Source organism: Cebus imitator, unplaced genomic scaffold (assembly GCF_001604975.1).
Source record: "Cebus imitator isolate Cc_AM_T3 unplaced genomic scaffold, Cebus_imitator-1.0 Scaffold2, whole genome shotgun sequence".
NCBI lineage: Eukaryota > Metazoa > Chordata > Mammalia > Primates > Cebidae > Cebus > Cebus imitator.
Window position 1 is genome coordinate 1,618,997 of NW_016107317.1, and position 21,187 is coordinate 1,640,183.

Here is a 21,187-nt window from a genome sequence, read left to right on the forward strand (position 1 = left end):
GCCTAGCAGAAAGAAAACATGTCACCCAATAATATTCGATGTCTCTTTGATTCATTCATCCAGTCAACTCTTATTGCATAAGTGGCTCTTAAATGTGCAAGGGGCTGTATGTGCACACATGAAGAGAGCAGAACCTTCGTTGGAAATACTTTTGGTTAGAATGAACAAGGTCCCTTCAAGCTTCTTTTGCACTCACAGCTGGATAGTGAGTGGTTTCTAGCTGGAGCCCCAAAATCACTCCTTTGGGAATCCAAGAAGCCAGGCCAGAGAAGGTCCCCAGAAGAGGGGCTTTACTGGATTCTGTTGCCTCAGGCCAAACCCCTAGAAGCATGTGCCACTTTCCTGTGTCCACACAAAGAAGAAACAGGGCTCTGGTAGTGTAGTATTATAGGGATAGATGCGGGCTGTGGGGTCAGCTCTCTGGATCGAATCCTGGAACTCTCACTTCTTAGTTGTGTGACTTAGGCAAATTTGTTTAAATCCTTAGATGACTCTCATCATCTGTAAAATGATGTCAATAATGGTGACCTCAAAGGGTGTGCATAAAGATTAAAAGCAGTGAGGCAGGAGAATAGGGTCTGGAGGAAGGGAACTTAAGGCCAACTCTTGCTAAATGAAGGAAAAACACAAAGGTGTGGGGCAGGGAATGTAAGGCCAATTTGCCCTGACTTCCCAAAGCTGGATCAAAAGGAAAACACCTGGGCCTGGGGGCAGGGAACCTAAGGCCAATTAACTCAAACTTGCTAAAGCTACGTCTCCCAGTCTCCCACTCCCCTAGCAAAGGATCAAAGGCAATTCTCCCCACCAACCTCCTCCTTCCATCAAGTCTCAGTTGGAAACAGAGAGTGCCTTGGATTGGCTGTGGGCCAAGCAGGGACCATCCCTTTATCTGCAAAAGGCACTAATTCACCTCAGCCTTTAATTAGCCACAGACCAAAATCCTTCATCCAGATAAGGGGGAGCCAATAGGAACCTCAAATGGGGTACTTAAATCTCAGAAAACTTTGTAACCAGGCCCTTTAGCCGCAGCTTGCTCGGCCCACTCCAACCCTGCGGACTGCTTTCTTGCTTTAATAAATTCCTGCTTTTGCTGCTTCGTTCCAGCCTTTCATTACTTGGCTACTTTGTGCACTTTGTTCAATTCTTTGTTCAAAATGCCAAGGACCTGGACAACTTGTAGTCAAGACCCTCCACTGGTAACGGTAGCATCATACATGAAGAGTTTAATAATAGTGTTGGTACATAATGTATGTTCATTACATAGTTCAATAATACAAGCAGAGAGAAAGAGGCAGGTTTGGCCCCAGGAATCTCAGTGGCTATCAAGCAGCCAAGAAATAAAACTCAAAGTGACACCAGCTCTTACAGATCCTGCATTCATTCTAGTTGTTCTCCTCCCACTCGGGTGGGGTGGAAGATGGTGGTGGCAGCAGGGACAGGAGGAGCTGCAGAGGCAGGAAAGCAATTCCTTGGCTGGCACCGCAGTGGTCTGGCATTGCCACTCCCTAGGCATGGCAGACGTCCTCCTTCCCAGGCAAGTTCTGGGTTCCCCAGAGACGCTCTCAGGGAGAACACTGGACCAACCTCAATGCAGCTGGTCACTCCCATCAGTCCCTCCAGCTTCTCCATTGGACAGCAGCCCTCCTGACTCTTTCTGTTGCAGTTTTCTTATCTTATGAAGAAAGCCCTTTGGGCAGGAAGCCTTGAAAAACACCTCCGGCGACCTCAGCCCAGACCAACTCCCTCCGACTCCCTCCGTCCTTCCCACATGGCCTCATCTAGTCTTGAGAAACAGATCTGGCCATTGGGGGGAGTATGCCCCCACACATCAGGAACCAGCTCTCACCAAGACCTGTTACCTTCAGCCTTCTCAGGTATGGGTCAAACACCAGCTCTTCTTCATTCTAACTGCAGGGGGTGTACCTCAAGCTCTCTAGATGATCCCCTCAAAGCAGCTTCACTGGTAAAAAGTGGAGAAAAAAGAATGCCACAGCCCTCCAACAGCTACTCCACACCCTCCACCACTGGAATTACTTTTCTCTCACAATCCTTTTCCTCCTTTTGATTTCCTGGCTACCTCCTTGGCAGAGCAGTGCTGCACAGGTGGGAACTTTTGGCACATGTACCTTTATTTACAGCCGATTGGACAACAAGATTCTCCAAATAATTTTGATATGAACACACTGTTCTACCCCGCCCCTTCCCTGGCAGCTACTCCTCCCCGTGCACTCCTCAACAGAAACAACTTCTCACACCGACTAGCCATGGACTTTTTAAAGTGAGGACCTGAGACCTTGAGCCTCCTCCTCCTGACTGTTCCTTCTGGAGTGACAGCTGACAATCCAAGCTGCTTCACACTGAGGGAGTTCGCTTGCCTGCTCATTTTCTTCTCTACACTCTGGCCATTCTCAGGATCGTGTTGGCCTGAAGCCAATGCCCCTGATGCTCTCGATCAAAGTGATCACCTGAATGGCACTAGAGTTAAACAGCAGAGAAAATGTCCGAGACTATAGTGTGTTCTTAGTGCCAGCCACTTGGTCTTTAAATGGCTCCCCGTGACCCATGCTGGAAAGGAAATCCCGAAGTGGAATCTAAAATTACACGGTTGGGCTTCCCTAGCCTCAGGGAGCCTCATGCCCCCATCAGCACTAGCATATGCCCAGCTAGGCAGAAAGGTTCTAAAAACACACCTTTCCCACTCGTGCCACCATTACCTGGGAGCAACGAGGCTGAAACACAAAAGCCCAGAGCAGCCCTGGCCACAGTTTTCATTGCGAATATAATTCTGACATCTTTAAAACCTGACTTTTTCTAGGCTTGATGCCTTTGGGGCCAGGTATAAATTTCCATGCTGCATTAATTTGTCTCAAAGGACTTGAACTTAGTTGTTCGGAAGTGAAACATTAATTCTTAATAGATTCTCAACACACGATTTAGTGAACTTACAAAATATTAGCCTCCCCATACCAAAACACTGATATTTTTTTTGTTTTTAATCGGAAAAGAATGTTAGGCAACTCTCCTATTCTTCTTTGATGTAAATAAACTTTGGAATAAAAAAAACTGCCTTCAACAGTTAGCTAAATAGTATAGCTCTCTTAAAGAATCAGAGACTTGGCTATAAGTGGGTTTGCAATTTGGTGGGAATCCTCGGAGCCACTTGCTCTTCCTGATGTGGGAGAGTCAGCCTGACTGGGAGAGGCCCATAGGGAAGCCACAGACCAAGTCAATGACGCCAACAGTTCAAGCAAGCGCTCGCCAGCTTCTCCCACATCCAGAATACTGTAATCTTAAAGGATGACATCACATGCTATGTGCTTTGATTTTTGTTAACTAAAATTGTTTGTTGCCTATTTTTGGCTTTAATTTTGGGCCTAGTTCAATTCAATACAGGTGGGAAAACTGAATTCAAACTCATGGTAGTTTGCATAGTTGCATTAAAAAAATTATAGTTCCAGGAAGCCTCTGGTCCTCTAATATCTTGCATAGGGATATCTTCCTAAGAAGGGTAATACAGAGCAGATCTAGGGCAGTGTAGGCCTCTGGTTCTCTTTCCCTCCCTCCCTCCCTCCCTCCCTTCTTCCCTCCCTCCCTTCCTTCTTTCCTTCTTTCCCATCTCATCCTCTCTCCATGTGTCTCCCTCCTTCTCCTTCATTTCACTTTTGTGTTTCACAGAAAGATGAGTCTACTAATATCAGCAGAATGAGACAAAGCCACATTCTTTACCCAGGTTAAGAAAGACAAACTTTCTCATATCCATTTAGTAAATCTCCTATGCACATGGGAAACCTGTTTTCCTTGTGAAGCTTTGTGAATGCTAAGTTACTATTTACCCAGTTATCTTGGTATCTTTATGTAGTCTTGGAAGGGTAGATGAATGGAGGGGTGTGTGTGTGTGTGTGCGTGTGCATGCACACATTCCTGTGTAACAAGGAGGATATGATCATGTACAAGAAGAGAGAGGACATCTGTTTGCTTTTGATGAGAAAAGAGTTCCCTGTGCCTGATGAACAAAGTCTCTTCCAGTTCTGTTATTTAAACAGCATAATCTAGAATATGAGAAGAGTGCATTAGCGTTTTTCTGCACAAAGGAATTTTGAAAATGATACATCTTATGGAAACATGCCCTCAATTCCCTTTGCTAAGGAGATCACTACTAAAAGTCCTAGTAGAAGGTAGTGGGGAAGTGTGCACGGAAGCCGTGTGGTAGGTATTATAAGAAACTACCATTAACCAGGCTCAAGGACACAGCAAATGGGAGCACACAAGGACACTCAGGTTTTTTCATTGTCTCCCTAAAATTAACCAGGAGGAGAAGACTCTGCCTATGAAGTATGTCTCTGCAAAGCTTCAGTGCAAACTGGATCCATTCTTCCAGGCAAAGGAGAGGGGAACTGAATCTGATGCCACTGTAAGAAATACTCACGTTGAAAGGATGGGGCTGGGTGACTGACAATGCAGATTGGGACAAAGAGGAGAAGCACTGAAGTCTAAAGGATGCAATGAGCTCAAAGTGCAGATTACAGGAGAAGTCACGAAGGCCTTGAATTAGGTCCCTGTGGCAGCCATAAAAAATAGCCACAAACAGAAATTTTTTGTCATGTAGTTCTGAAGGCCAGAAGTTCCAACATAAGGTGTTAGCTGGGCTGTGTTTCTTCCAGGGGTTCTAGAGGAGAATCCATATTGTGCCTCTTTCGGCTTCTGGTGGCTCCATGTTCCTGTGGCTGCATTGCTCCAGTGTCTGCTCTCATCTTCACATGGTTTTCTCATCTGTGTGTTTTCTCCCCTCTGTGTCAAATCTCTCTCTGCCTTTTTCTTACAAGAACAATTGTCTTAGGATTTAGTGTCTACTTGGTTACTCCAGGATGATCTCATCTTGAGACCTTTAACTTAATTACATTTGCAAAGATCTTTTTTTTTCCAAACAAGGTCAATGTGCTTAGGTTCTAGGGGCTATATCTTTGAGAAGACACAATTCAACCCACTACAGGCCCCAAGAAGGTAGCAGAGCTTAGAGGTGAGGAATGTGGTGTCAGAAGTCATAGGAAGGCAAGAAGCAGGTGGTCATTCAAGGGGAAGAGGGCAGTGAAGGGGACCACAAAAGAGGAAGGACTAAAAGGCAACTGTGAAGCCCTGCTAGGAACCCAGTCATCAACTCTGGGTCATCTGCCTCCACGACTTGGAGGGTGACCACTACTAAGCCACTGGATGTTGAACTGAAGTTATGGATCTCTTGCCTCGGTCGAGATGGATTCAGGAGTTAGGGGTTGGGGTTGCCTGTTGGGGGACATAGCAGACCTATTCTGGAATAAAGCCAGAGAAGAAGTGGGGGTAGCTAATGCTGATGGGCAGACCTGGGGCTAGCCAAGCCCCAGGGGTCTATTTTGGACCCATTCGGATGGAGGTCGCTCTGGCAGGAATGAAGGAGGCTCAGCACTTGGGACAGCAGTCCATGGAAGGGTCAGACTGGCTCTGCTGATAAAGAGAACAAATGGCAGGTGTCCTTTCCCCGCTCATGTGCATCCTGTACCCCACACACTCCCAGGATTTGGGGAGTTTTACATTTTCCAGACCTGCACTTGATCAGTGGCTCCAAGAGGACTAGTCGCCTGACAGGCCCAGAGACTCCCATGCATGAATCATACCCTTACATTTTGCTCAGCTACCTGGAGGTCCAACCCAGGCCCTATTGCTCGCTCCCTGACTAGTCAGTCATGACTGCCACTTTCCCGGTTAAGCTATTTTTAGCCCAGTATTCCATGGTCTGAGCGAGATGGTCTGGGCCAGGACCAGGGTGTGACAGATCAAGCTTGAGGTTGGCTGTCTCCTGCTGGCTTTCCGCCTAAAGTTAATAGGGCAGGAAAATAAATGTGTGCAGTGGAAAGCATGGCCCCATTTCCTCACACACGCTCAACAACCACCCAACATATCAGGGTAGTTGAGTAAATATGCTTATCACCTGACTGAGTTTGCTCCTGAATGCATATTTATTTATTTGCCTGCATGTTGATTTAAAAGTGATACCTTTCCTATACCCCGAAAGAATACGAAGTGATTTTCAGACCCTTATGGGACTTCTTGGAAACCTAGAATACTCATTATTTAGAAAGTCATGGGGTCCTCATTTAGGTGTTACGTGGCCATCCTGATTGTACCTCCGGTGTTGCAGGCAAAGACAGCTACTCTCATTAAGCAGATGAGCACCTTTTCGACATTTGAAAGTTAATAAAGTTAATAAAGCTCCTCTAGTTCCTTGAGGTAAAGAGCTGCAAAATAGATTTCAGGCATGTGTCACAATGGTGGTAAGAATGTGTGAAAGCATTGCAGCCAGATACCCTCGAGAGCCCAATGGTCAAACGGCAACCTTCTGTGACCTCAGTAGCCTCCACCTCCCTGTGGGCTTCCTTCAATCTGACTCCAGATCCCACTGACCCCATAACTGACCCTCTCACTCCTGCTGCCACAGTTCTCCACCATCCAACAGTGGCTTAAAGCTAAGGGTCACTCTATGCACAGGCTAAAGTCAATTTGAGGGCCACTAGCCTGCCCAAGTACTGGAAATCACCATTATTCTCTATTTAAAATAATGTCTCTAAAAGGCTTATTAAATAAAATGCAAATGTTGGAATGCTACCTAATTATTATGGCTCAATTAATTAGATGGCTACATTTTAGTAGAGGAAAAGGATCTAACTTGTTACGCTTTGATAAGGTAGATGGGAAGGTAGGAAGAAAAGTGAATAACTGAAAAAAGCATCAAAAAGCATCAGGGTCTAAACAGGGTGGCAGGGGTTCAGGGGCCATGGGGAGCCAGGAACACCATAAGGGCAAATTACTTAACCTCTCCCAGCTTCAGTTTCCTCATCTACAGATAAAGATATTAATAGCACCATTACATAAGATAATCTATGTAATATATTTGGCATAATGCCTGGCTTGTAAGAGCTGAAAAAAATTTTAGCTGCGTTGTTATTGTTGAAGTTGTATTAATAATAACATAAATGATAATCATTATTAGTAGTGGTAGTGTTACTGTGCCCTGAGAAGGGTTAGGTTAAGTGGAATCAAGTCATTACATTAAAGGATAGGGAATTCAATAAGAAAGTAGGGGCAGGGGTGTCAATACCAATCCTTATCTATGTCACAACTTTGCATGAGATTAGCTACAAGGGAAACACCCTGGCAGAATGATTTTAGAGCCAAATACATAGGGACTCAAATTTTGGCTCTGTCACTTGATAATGTATGAATTTGGGGAAGTTACTAGTTTTTTCGAGTCTTGGTGTCCCTATTTGTAAAATGAGAATTATCATACCTGTATGAAGGTTATCCAAACAGCATACACAGAGCATACATAATGTACCCAGTACCCAGCGAATATGTCACCCCCCGCTTTGGCCAAGCTCTTTCTCCTTCATACTATGGTTGGCAGACTGCAAAATGAGAAATCCATATGGATGGGTGAGAAATATGAGAAAGCACTGTGGGCTCTTTGTTAAGAGAAGAAAGATGTCACTAGCTCCCTTACACCCTCCTCCCACTGGGGGAGCTGATGGAATGTACAGTCGGGCTGCCGAATGTTAGAACTTACACCCATATTTAGGTACAGCATGTAGTGGAATAATTCCGAATTCACTGTAATGTGCTACCGCAAAATGGAAGCCTTCCAGTATAAAGGAGCACAAAAATAGGTTTTCATGGAAATTTAACTCTGGTTTTCTACCTTAACATAAATGAAATCTGAGTACACGTTTTTTTTTTCTGCCAAAAAGCTGAAGATAATTTTTTTGAAAAGCTATAAATCGAATGGCTACAAATATCTTTCCATCATCACCCCAAAATATTTTTCATTTGATCTGAGTTATATGGAAGATATATCATCTATAATAGTCAAAACAAGTTTAGGAACCCTTCTCCATTTTAAATGTTACTTCCTTGATGAAAATCTAATCACACTGAAAAATAATCTTCAAAATGACCTCATTTCTTTTCTCAATATTATTGTTTGAATGTCTTTATTCTTTTTCTAAATTCACAGAATACACTTCCTCTCATGCATTACCATTCCCTGTCCCAAGAATTTGTTTTCTTTAGGTGTTTTGAAGTAAGACTAAAAGAATTTCAACATTTTAAGTATACTTTCAGAAAACTCTTTCTGATTTATATAACTGTCTCTGACACTGATATGCAATCATTCGTTACTTAAATGTTTTCTATAATTATGTAAATTATGTTGACAGATTCTGGTAGGGTGCTTACAGTTTACCGTTTTGTCATCTGCAAAGTTATGAAATGTATCAGATAACCATTTTCAAATTAAACAGCCATTAAGGGGTACTTGCTGACTTGTTGGCTTTCTTTGCCTGTGATGCTGGGTCCACTGTTTTTGCCAGGGGCTCTTAAGTAAATATAGCCTCTCTTCCTCTCTCCCCACAGAATTTTTTTTTTTTTTGTCTTAATGATGACCAACTTATGATCATTGACTTTGTGGAGTTCATGGTCAGATAGAGGAATATGTGGTCAGGTATAGGCCTTCAGATTATTTCAACAGACTGTGGAAGATACACGTTATAATAAAGATTTGAATAGTTGCCATTATAGAACACAGAATGACTCATTTCTCAAATGAGCTAGGGAAAGCTCCACAAATAAAGGGACCTCTAATCTAGGTTTTAAAGTTTCAGTAGGAGTTTGATGAGTGAAAAAGTTGGGAAAAAAGCCTCCCAGGCAGATGCACAGATAGAGGTACAGTTGGGAAAGATGAAGAGTTGTGGATACGCAGGGTATCAGATGCAGGAACCCAAGCATTGGCCAATGAGGCTGGAGAGCTGGGGTCACAGTGGACATTATTTGCAAAAGTCTTGAGAGTCTCCCCCACCAACACACACACACCCCTATCTTAATTCTATAAAGCAAACTGATGGGATCCAACTTTTTAGGACATAATCAACATGGTATGGAGGACAGACATGTGCATATCCTGTCTGCTTTAAGAAGCCCAGAAATGATACTTATTTTATGGAAAAGAAAACTGTCTTCCTCCATCTCAGTTATGCTTAGTTCAAACAGAAAAGCATTCAGTTGTTATTGTGTGGCCCATGAGGGCAAGAGAAAGATAAATGCCATGTACCAAGTAATTTTCAAGACAACTGAAGGAAACATTTTGATACCCATGCAGATCCTCCACTTAACAGCTCAGACCCCCAAGGAGGTCTGTGACCTACCTCATCTCTGCCATATTGATGTGCAGTGACATGATCTCACCATACACTGTTATATCCACGCGTAGGACATGATACACTACATCCCTGCCATGTCATGCATGGTGACATGGCCCTGCTATACTCTGTGTGGGCACATAGTCTACTACATCTCAGCCACAGGTCATGTGAAGACATGGCCTGTCATACCTCTGAGAAGTCTACACGTGGGGCATGGCCATCAAGTTTCTGCAACATCCATGTCTTAGGGTGGTGCCTTAGTCCATTTTGTATTGCTATAGAGGAATACCTGAGACTAGGTAATTTATAAAGAAAAAAAGGTTCAGTTGGCTCACGATTCTGATGTCTGAAAAAGTTCAAGTTTGGGCATCTGGTGACGTCCTCAGGCTGCTTCCACTCATGGCAGAAGGGGCCGTGGAGCCGGCATGTGCAGAAATCACATGGCAAGAGAGGAAGCAAGAGAGAGAGGAGGTTCCAGGCTCTTTTTAACAATCAGCTTTTGGGGGAATTCAGAGTGAGAACTAACAGAGTGAGAACTCACTCAGTCCCACCCCTCCCAAGTAAGGCATTAATCTGTTCATGAGAGATCCACCCAATGACCAAAATGCAGCCCATTAGGCCCCACCTTTAACACTGGGGCTCAAATATCAACATGAGATTTAAAGGGATCAGACATCCAAACAATAGGAGGTGGTCATGGTCCACCTTACCTGAGCCACATCCAAGTATTGAGCCCTGAGGTTGTTCTCAGCCCCATTACTGTCCCAGTTACAGAAAGAGTCATCAAAAGGTGTTTGTGGTGGTGGCTTCAAATGGGGCTGAAAGGAGGTGTCTAACTCAAATTTGAGTTAGGATCGTGATGAAAGATGTTGATGAAGGAATAGTGAAAAAGAGGTTTAAAAACAGTTAAGTAATAAATAGATGAATATATAAATAAATGTATCATAAATCATGCGATGAGAGAGGTAAATAAAAGCTTCTAAATAAGAAATATAAAAGGAGAATTTTTTTTAAATAAGGAAGAAAAATAAAGCAAAAAGGAAGACAAATCAGAGAAAGAGATAACACGAAGGAGTAAACACAGTGATACACACACACACACACACAACACACAGACACATTCATTTCCTCAAGATCCTATTTATCTTCTCCACATGCTTTTGAATGTTCTTGATAAGTAGAAATGTAGGAGAAATCAGACTCTGGCCCTGAAGAGAAAAGGGTATTTCCTCCTTTTCACTCTTCCCGGACCATTTGCTGAAGTGGGTAGGGTTTTCGGTTGGGCAAATCTAACCCGTGTGCAAAGCACCGTTTGTTCTGAAGACACACCTGTCTATATCTCATGGCTTCATGCTGGGGGTGAGGGTGGGGGTAGAAAATCACTATATTTCCTTAAGATTTATTTCTAAATCTTAGAGGTGAAAATGTGTTGTAAGCACAAGTCTCCAAAATTATTTTGGCTATAAGCTTGATGGGACACTCCATGAAAGTGGCTCCTATCACTAGTCCTGGTTACACAGTTTCGGGAGACAGATCTCCCATGAAAAACGTGATGGTTCAGGCAGATTGGAGAGTCCGATGTATTTAGAATGGGTTTTGTTCATCCTCAACCAGTAATGATGGGAACCAGCAGACACTTTCCTTTCTCTCTCAACTGCACAGGCCTGCAGGGGGCCTGCGATTTGTAAGGGGGCAGCCCATTCATCAGCACCACACAGGGGCAGTCATCCAGTTAAACAGCAGTTACTTCTCTTCGAGACACAATGTGAACGACTCTCCTGCCCAGCCCCAGGAACACATGAGCGTACAGTGAGGAACACAGGGAGAGCCCACCGCCAACACCACTGGGAATAAAATGAGGCCATCACACGCCCGTCCCCTCAGCGTGGGTACACAGCGGCAGCCCTCTAACAACACTGCACACTGGCAGCTCTGTGCAGATAGGCCACCTATCAGCATACAACAGGAGGTACCATGCACTCAGAAAGCCGCTAACACACCGAGCCCTTTATTTGCAGCCTAGGGTGTACCAGTGACAACCTTTCACACATCAGGAGGCCAATATGAAGTCCTATTATTTCAGTAGGAAAACTGACTTCTCCTCCCATGTTCCAATACAAGGAAACATAAGAAAGAACTATTCATTCTAAAAATTTAGAAGACAAGCAGGTACATGAGAACTTTGAGTATGGCTGAGAACAGGATTGAGGGGGAAATGGGAGATTTCAAATGGGTCTCTTACCTTTTTGTCGCTCAGGCCAGAAACCTGGTCCACATATTCCTCTTGGATCATGAAGGCAGCTAAGTTGGCAGTGTAGCTGGCCAGGAAGATGACAGCAAAGAAGGCCCACACTGATACCATGATCTTGGAGGTGGTCCCCTTTGGGTTTTGCACAGGTACGGAGTTGTTAAACACCAGACCCCAGAGCAACCAAATAGCTTTGCCGATTGTGAAAGAGGGGCCACCAGGCTCTGGCATGACAAAAAGGCAAGAATAAAAGTTAAGCCAGCATGCCTGATTCTATTTAAACCTAGAAATACACAGGGCCTGTGAGTCCCTGCTCTGAGCCGGAAACCCTTCCACTAAAACCAAGCCCTTTTACAGACAGCTTTTACATTTGAGAGTGTGCATCTCTCTTTTCCAGGGACTCTCAGGAGGGCTGCAGAGGGTTCCTTAGGAGAAAAACCAGAAGCCTGGGGTGTGTGTGGTATGTGGGGTCTTTCTCAAACTAACAATCATGACTCCTCTCTGGAGGAACCATCACCCTGCCCCTATATACAAGACCCTCTCAAAATCACATCAAAACTGAATAACAAAGGCCAACTATGTCACTATGGCCATACTTGGGTCATTACTGTCATTTTTCCATATATTTTATATTTGTATCTACAAAGAATGCATTTTAACTTCCAAAAACATCAGTAAGAAGTGTGTAAGACTGTTTTCTACCATTCATAAACCCCCTCCAAGTCTGTTTACACTGATGCTGGATGGCATGGAATGCCCTTCTTCCTGATTTTCCTTTAGCTTCTAGCACTCGGCGCTTAATGTTTCAAAGACAACCCTGACCCCACTCCAATGCCAACACTTCCCAGCTGGTTTCCTGCAGTAGAAGCTTGTGTGTAAAAGAGTATCGGGAAGGCCAAACAGGAAGTCATAGAATCCCGGCCTGGTTACATGGATCTAAGGTCAGAAAGGTAGCTGCTTTTGACTTTGATTTCCCCCCACCTAAGCTTTGCGCAGACAGTGCTTGGCTTCTGCCCATATGTGTATTGTGATCTCACTGCAATCTCTATTTGCTGATGGTAAAATCTTGTCTGTTGTCTGAATCTCCATGTAGCCCCTCCACTGCAGAAATGAACATCTGCCTGCACAGTTTTACAACATATCAGCACAGGTCTTATGATGTAATCCGTGATTCTGATAGCATCTGCTCAGCCAAATAAATCATCAGGGACTACACATGTTGAACCTGATATCTAACTGTGCACACATATCTGTGCGTGTGGACCTTATTTCATGCAACAGATGTGTAACCAAAAAGTTGTTTATAAATCAAAGTTTTGTAAATTGTAAAATGCTCTAAGGAGACTTGATATTTAATGTGGCCCGAAGTTGAATTTCTCTGTGAAGACAAACATCCTTCAGTAAAGTGAATAACTGTAAGCTCTCACTCTGAGCTTTCTTTGAGAATCTGGATTTTCACCTCTTTTGTTTTGTTTTGTTTTCAGGGAGAGAAGCAGCACACACTGATTTTAGTTCTTGACATTGCCAACCTAAGTATATACTCATGTGATTCCCAGATGTTCTACTTCTTACTGGTGCCACACAGGCTGGGATATAGGCCACGGCTTCTGGGTGAAGCACAGGTGGAAAGCCCCTGACTGTACATACAGTGGAGACACCCCAACTCCCACCCCGGAATACACAAACCAAATTAAAAGGTAGGTCTCCCCTTGGAAATACTCCAGTAAAGTGGCGTTTTGCAGCTGGGACTGTGAGTCCAACAGAAGCATGAGGGAAGCGTTTATAAGATGCTGCTGCTTGGAACCCTGTCCCTAGAGATTCTTAATCAATTGGTGTAGGGTGGGGCTAGTTATTTTATTTTAACATGCAACCAAAATACAGAACCACTGTTTTGAAGCATACAGTGGTCTAAGCCCAACCCTAGGCTTAGTGAATCAGAAAAGGAGGTCAAGCACCTGTGTCTTTTAGATGTCCCACAGATTATTCTTATGTGCAGCCAGGCTTAAGAATCTTTTCTTTTAGAGGTATAATTCTAGGATAGAGCTTACATTCTGGGATGGAGAAGACTCAGCAAAGGCAGAATATTTCTTAATCCTGGGGTTCTCAGGAAGTTTTGGAGGAATTATTTACAAGGATCCTGTGGTCCCCGTTAGATTCATGTGAGCTTTTCAAAACTGGTATAAATGCCTCAAACACATGGGCAGCCTTCACATCTCTGGGTCTACCTACTCAGGAAATTGGACCATACCCAATAATAGCTATGAGTGAGAACTGGTCTTTCCATTTCATTTTATTTCCAACACCCAACTTTTATACTCTCCGGCAAGGGGGTTGGGGCTGGGGCATATGCTTTGGAGATCTGGTACCTCAGTTGTGATCCTTTGGCTCTAGGGAACTCTACCAGCCGCAACCACCTGCATGTACCCTGGGGCAACCCATTTCTTCTTGTTCTTAACATGTGTGTACACTCTGCCTTGTTAGTGACATCTGTTCCAACAGACTGGCCACAGCCTAAGGTTATCAAAATAGTTGGCTGTGACATGTTTATGCTACCCATAACTACCGACAGTTTTTCTTCTCCTTTACTTGGGGGTGGAACTAGGCTTGGGGCCAGGCATAAAGCAGATTCAAACTAACATCTCAGATGGGGTATTTGTAAAGACACACCAAGCTGGTGACCTAGAAATGGTCACCTGACGGCTCCTTTTCAGAAATGGATAGGCTAGGGAAACTGCAGATAACAAACGATGAGTCCAGAGATTTGAAAATAAGGAGGAAAAAATGGAGAAATGCAGCAGTCCCAGCTGGCCTTACCTCTGCCATCAGCGAGGCACCTGTTATAACCTACAGGGCTGAAGTACTCAAAGACAAAGACAGCCACGGCGGAGACGATAAGCAGCATCACAAACATCATCACCCATACGTCAGCGCTGAATGGCTCTGGGGAAGAGAGAAAAGCAGTGCTCAGGGTTAAAACAGAGAGCAAACAAATTCAAATTAATTCACATATTTATTTCATGTTTTAGGGGATGGGGAATAAACCACAGTGTGTTGTCTGCCTTCAGGAAGCCAGATTGTACCTGAGCCATTTCCTTAAAGGGCATGGATTGCCTTCTTTCAAATACATGAAAAAGATAGCTTCATGCCTGTGAGCCTTTTAGGTTGTGGAGTCAGTTTCTGCCATTATTGGACCAATATCTGGGTGTTTCCGTAAATGGTGCAATTGGAAGAAGGACTGGCTATGAAGTAAGTGAGCTCTATTGGACTGACTCAGTTTATGTTCCTTTCTATATGGCCACATCATGTAGTGAAGGCCTGCAAATGCCTTCTCCAATGCTTCTGAGCTTTGTAGATACAATCATTCACAACAGTCCTGTCTACTATTTTAGATTTGAATTGGTTCAGGAATAAGTGTGTACCATATATAGCCAGTCCCCTTTCCCCCTTGTATCACTTTTCTTAAACTTCCTAGCCTAGATTCACTTTTTCAGTCTACTTTGATGTGTTGTATGTTATCATCATTGGGTAAGACATCATTGGGTATGAGAATATAAATCAATGTTACAGAATCCATCCATGTTAAATATCAGTATCTGCAACAGTGGGAATTTAACAAGTGACAAAGGATCATGCCTAAGTTGTAATTCACAAACCAGCTACAATCTATCTGCCATTACCAAGTGATAGGGTTGATGGGAAAAGACTGGGTAAGGTAGCAAGAATATTCTACACATGCTTTCTTTAATATCTTTAATCATGTGTGTTGAATCCTTTCCAGTTGAGCTAAATATCTCTCTGGCTTGGAGGTGTCCAGAAATGAGATACTATATTCCAGAAGCCATCTCTCTGAAGGCCTATAAAAAGGGACAATCACTATTCTGTCCCATGATACAATGCTCCCTCAATTGTGTCTCAAAATAGTTCTGGCCTTTTTAGCTGTCACCGCACATTGTAAACTCATAACTAAGTGAATTAACATGCTGTTTCCTCCATCTTCCAAATCATTAATAAAGATGAAGTTTAAAAAGGGGGAAAATTGGCTGAAAATTAGAAAATATATTTCTTACTCTGAAACCTACTTTATTATTGAACTCCCAAAGGAATTATAAAAGCCTGGTCACTTAATCAATTTTAAAAAGATTTTGATAAAGCTCCGGTGCTTAACACACCAACTGTGAAATGCAAAACCTTTCAATGGCAGCTGGAGAGGCGAGGGTAAAAGGTACAATTCAAAGGCTCTCTACAGAGGAGCGGAGAAAACCTCCACACGCTTGACTCTCATTGATTGCAATTCTACCCTGATTTCCTTTTGTCTAAGATTGGGAAGTTACTGAGTAAAAACATTGCCTCTGTGGTCTGTTCCTCACATTAGGCCCAGGGAAACTTTCTATACACAAAATACATCATCTGTTTTGATCTTTACAATTTAGACAATATTTTTCTGACATACTGTATATATAATTTTTCTAATGACCCTTTCATTAGGGATTATTTTATCTATTTTATAGGGAGTAAAGTAGAACTGAGAGGGCAAGGTCCTTTCCAATCCGTACTCAGGAAACGGCAGACTCAGGTTACAAACTGATGCAAACAGTCAGTTTTTTTCATCGTATTATGTCGCTCTTTGTCCCCCACGCTGGTTTCTGCGTTAGGGGCTGAACTCTGAAATGGCCTTATTTGTACCAGAACACAGGTTCTGAAGGCTGCCATAGCTGGATTTTAATCCTAGAGCTTCCTGTTATCAGCTAAAAGACTGCTGGAAAATGGTTTAATATGTCTAAGATTCAATTTCTTAAGCTATAAAATGGGTATAATAACATTTTGAGTTAATATAAAAAAAGGATATACAATGATGTCTAGCACATTATATAGTAGGTGCTCAATAAATGTTGGCTTCTCTTATCCCTATAACTAACTACTCCTCCTCTGAACACAGACATAAACACACTTTGCCTGGCATTTCTATGCCATTTCAGGGACATACTGATGTATCACTGGCTCTGCCAGTTTACAAGTTAAAGTAGTGCCATACTAACAAGGTTAGAATTAGAATGTAGTTTTGTTTCTATCTCTTAATATTACAATTATCCTTGTAAAGAAAAAAAGCAAATAAATTATACACAGCAGCTATGAGATTAATGCATACAGTGTGCACTATCTAAAAGCATTTCACATAAAATTGGCAAGGCTGGAATTTGCTTCACTGTAAATAAGAAGATTAGTTAAGAAATTGGAGTGATTTATAGAAAAATTCTATGGAGCCTATAACTCCACTTTGTAGTACATTAATTGAATTAATTCCCTACGGTTAGAGCTTAAAGAAAGGTTAGTCACTGTCTACTGTAATAGTCCCATTTAAAAAATGTTGATGTCTCTTAGAGAGTTGGTGACTCGTCCAGGGGCTTACGGCTTGTTTATGCCAAACCCAGTCTCCTTTCTGCTAGCCCAGCATTGTGTTTTCAAGATGACATTTTATTTTCCAACCCCTTGTTCCATGGACCCTGCAAAAAAATGTGGAGTATGAGCTCATGAAAGACCTCATCTAATTGAAGTCTTGGCCTCATCTCACCCAGTCTTATATCACATCTGAGATTTTTGACATTTAAGTAATGCTGGAGAGAATGGTATGGGGAGGGGTGTGTTGGGGTGGGAGGCAGAATCAGATCAGCTCTGTCTGGCAAAGCCTCAGAAAATTTCTGTAGAAACAAAAAACCTTTTTTGGTAGCACTGAGCTCAATTCTTGCAGATAATTAAAAATAAATAGATATTTCAATGATATCCAGGATTAGAAGTTATTATGGCAGGAAGCAGCCTCAAAGATCAGCCTAGTTGAAATGACTTCTCCTGTGGATGAAGAAGCTGAGTCCTGGGATAGAGCGAATTTGCTCAAGGTCAAATGCTGACCAAATGGCAGGAACAGGACTCCAATAGGCCCTCTGAGGACTAGCCCAGTACTGCTTTCTTAGGGGCCACTATGCTTTCCTATCTTTCTGGGTGTTCATCAGTTTTCAAGTTTGAGAGTAATTAGTTTTGAAGTCCCCTAAGTGAAGTCCCTGGCTGAGTTGAGCTCCTAGCAAACCACCTCCTAGCTGGAAGAGCCACGTTGTCCTTCTTTGTTCCTTATTTCATTTCCCCATCCATATGTCCATTTCCTTCCACCAGCAAACCCATCATTTACCTAAGAAGGCAGAAGGTGAGACAGTCCCATTGCTGCGTGACACCATGACACTGATGCCTGTCTCTATGAAGGGCACAGAGAAGTCGACCACCTCCGACCGTTCCTCATTGATGGTGAGTGAGCCCACCGCCATGTAGGCCCTCTTCATGACCACCTAAGAGAAAGATGCAATGCTCCAATTAAAACATTCAGGAGGGCAAGCGACCACCACGAGGAAAATACTCGAAGCCTCGCAGTGTTTTCCTTTGTATAATGGGAACAATACATCCTATTTACCATTTTATATTTTCTGAAATTCATAAAGTGAGCATGTTTTAAACACTTATTTAAAAGAAGGAAAATAAATGAAAATGAAAATGGAAGCAGCCCTTCCAGACACTCACCTCTCCAATCATACCATTCCAGGTTCCATTGATTTTCTTCCCATGCTTGCCATTGGTAACCAGGTAAAGGTCATAGGTGAACTTCACGGATTTAGAAATTTTCTTAAGGATGTCGATACAGAACCCCTTGCAGCATTTTTTGATGTAACCCGGCTCCTCATCTGTTTTATTCCTAGGCAATTAAAGAAACAAAAAATAAAATAAAATAAAAAACAAGGCTTTGTACAAAAAAGCAACATTTATTACCCTTTGCCATTAAAAAATGTCCAACCCCAAAGCAGGCTGCCTTCACAGCTCAGCACAATTTATACTAGACTCAAGTGAAGAAATAAAATGGAAAACAGACCTGTAATATTCTCATTATCTCATCACATTGAGCTGTTTCCTCCAAATTTTAATTCTCCTTTGAAGTACAAAATACATAAGAAAAGGGTGCATATTGGAAGGTTTTGGTTCAGTGAATTTTCACAGACTGACCTCCTCCTTTCAATCAGCACCCAAATCCAGATACAGAAAAGTTACCAGCACCTGAGAGGCCTCCTGTTCCCCATTCTAGGCACTTCACACCAAGAAGAACCATTGTGCTGACTTTTAAAAGCATAGATTAGTTTTATATTTTTCAAAAAATAGTTCTAAATCTCAAGATTTTGGGACGTGCTGACCCAAGAAAAATATTTGAACACAGAAGTAAACTTAAATCTCCATAAACTTGAGGTCCTATTCACTGAGGCCAAGCAAGACCAAAGAAACTTTAGCATAGGAAGTTAGCCATCATTTTCCCAGGTCACCATCTGGACAGAATGAGACAACAGACCAGAGTGCTGCCAAGTAATCTCACAGCTCAAAAGCAACTGGAAATCAGACACAGTGCCCAATTCTCATGCCTCAGGTCTCAGGCCAGCCAAGTGCTAACAGGTGCATCAAATCACTCTCCCATGCCACCCAAAGTCTTTGAGAGGATGCCATACTCAGTGATTATGCGTTTTTGGCAGGGGACTGTGTTCCTCATGCAGGTTCCACTGAGAGGATCCACACTTTCCACAATGACAAATGGTGCCTCCTCCAGGGTCACAATGCTCAGGTGGTCATCCTCCTGCTCTTCAGTCTCAGGACACATTCGGGGCCACACATAGTACTTCATCTGCAGGGACTTGTCTTTCCACTTCCCCACCTGCAAAAGGATGAACACAAGAATCAGAAACCATTGGCCACAACATAACAGCCTGTCCCAGTATCATCTGAATAATCCCAGGAAGCAGTTAAACAAAAGCCAACAAGTGCCAGCATTGTACCTACTAGAGAGAGGAATACTTTTTAAATCATATGCCCCAAATGAGACTACTGTGTCTAAATGTAAGAAAGCCAATACATTCATTTATCACTCACTTACCAAACATTAAATGAGAACCTACTATGTGCTGGCACCCTGCTAAACCCCATGGCTCAAAGAAGCATCATTCTGTCCTTCATGAAGCTCACAGTGAGTGGAGTCAGATATGTAAAAAATATTTTGGAACACTGTGTAGTAAGTGCTAAACTGAAGCTGTAGCAAGTGCTGTGAGGATGCTGGAGTTCCCTGCATTATGAGTGGCTGTCAGTTTTTTTCTACTTAACTGTAACAAGGAGCATGATGGTGAGAGCAGCAAATAGCTTTGGAAAGGTCAACAGAACAATGGGAGCAGATGAGCCAAAAGGATGCATTTTGGCTGTAAAAGAGATCCAGTGGGGAGAACTCGATGGATCTGAATTGGAATAAAATGACAAATTGGGATTAAAGAATACTAACACAGTTCATTTAGGAAGGGAGCATGGTTAGGCTGGGGATGAACATGGGTCAATGCAGATGTGCACCTCCTGGGCTGAGTGGAAGCCAAGGATGAATCAGATATGTCTCTCTATGAACCACCACTTATGGCCACACAGGCCAGGTGCCCCAACACCAGGGAGCACCATCCACATGGACTCCAGTGTGAAAGGCCAGTGCCCCTGAATCATGAACATGGCGGCCTGCTGCCAACCATCCTGAGAAGTGTATGGGTTCCATTATCTTTTGGAAGAGCCACTCATTCCTATTTTTATAAGGGAATCCACATGGGGCTTTGTTGAGGGATTCTTGTTCTCTCCGTGTCAATGAGTTTAATGGAGAAAGAGGGAATACTTGCTCATTTTCTATAACTGAGCACCTTCAATTATTGTAAGGAATTATAGATTGCAAGCACCTGCATTTTCTCCATCTATGATTTCCTCCATGGGAGGAAATTTGCAGCAATGCAAATTTGTAGAACAGGTGAGGCACCAGAAACTACAGCACTACTTAATTTACTAACTACAGAAATCAGTAAGAAGCAACATGTCAATGGCACTTCATAAATTTTCAAGCAGCTTGGCTTGGATTTTCATATTAATGCAAAACCCAGACTCCCTCCTTCTTGGTGTCTTTGTGCAATAGCCCGCATAGCCACTGCCCTTGTATTACTGCATCATTATAAGGCAGGCAGTGGTCTCGTGGCTTGGGCTATCTTACTTGGTACCTCCACAGTCCTTGCTTGGCTGATGCTGGTTGGTTTTCTTTCAAGGGTATGAATGATGTTTTGCTTCTTTGTTCAGAATCATGCACTGAACCAAACATTTGCCTTCCTTCACGTGTATAGCATTCTCTGTACTATTGATCCTGATTTTAGTACAAGTCATTTTTTCTCATATTGCTAAGACTATTTATTTCGAAAACCAAAATTTCCAAATGGCTCTCCAGCAGTGGGGATACTAATGTCCTCTGCCAGTCAGGGCAGGTAGGAATTGGGAGAGGAGAAACTCAGTCCTGGGTGCCCAGGACATTGGTCACCCCCATCCTCAAAGAGGCCTATTTGTTTGGCCAAACTGGTTTTATATTCTTCATGTTCAATAATGTGTAAAAGGTTGAGAAGCCCTAAAGTACCTATTTATTTCATTTCTATCATCTTCCCTCAATAGTCCCTTTTGTTTTTTTTTTTTTCCTCTTAAATCCAAATTTATTCTCTTCCATCTTTATTGCTATTAGCCTAGCCTAATACAGCCCAGCGGCCCATTCTGAGATTATTGCAGGAAATTTCAAACCTCACTAAGGGTCCCCCCAGAGTCCATTGTGGACACTGCAGCCAGATGGCTTTCTTAAAACACA

General features: G+C 42.9%; 1 protein-coding gene across 1 annotated transcript in view; it reads right to left on the reverse strand.

Moving 5' to 3' along the window:
- Positions 1 to 21,187, reverse strand: part of GRIN2B (glutamate ionotropic receptor NMDA type subunit 2B) — a 420,712-nt gene that overhangs the window by 34,814 nt on the left and 364,711 nt on the right. The window contains exons 7-11 of the mRNA XM_017528199.2: positions 18,999 to 19,201; positions 18,031 to 18,202; positions 17,648 to 17,801; positions 14,284 to 14,409; positions 11,464 to 11,693 (exon numbers count right to left, since the gene is read on the reverse strand). Coding sequence (XP_017383688.1) covers positions 11,464 to 11,693; positions 14,284 to 14,409; positions 17,648 to 17,801; positions 18,031 to 18,202; positions 18,999 to 19,201 — 885 coding nt within the window. The remainder of the gene's footprint in view (positions 1 to 11,463; positions 11,694 to 14,283; positions 14,410 to 17,647; positions 17,802 to 18,030; positions 18,203 to 18,998; positions 19,202 to 21,187) is intronic.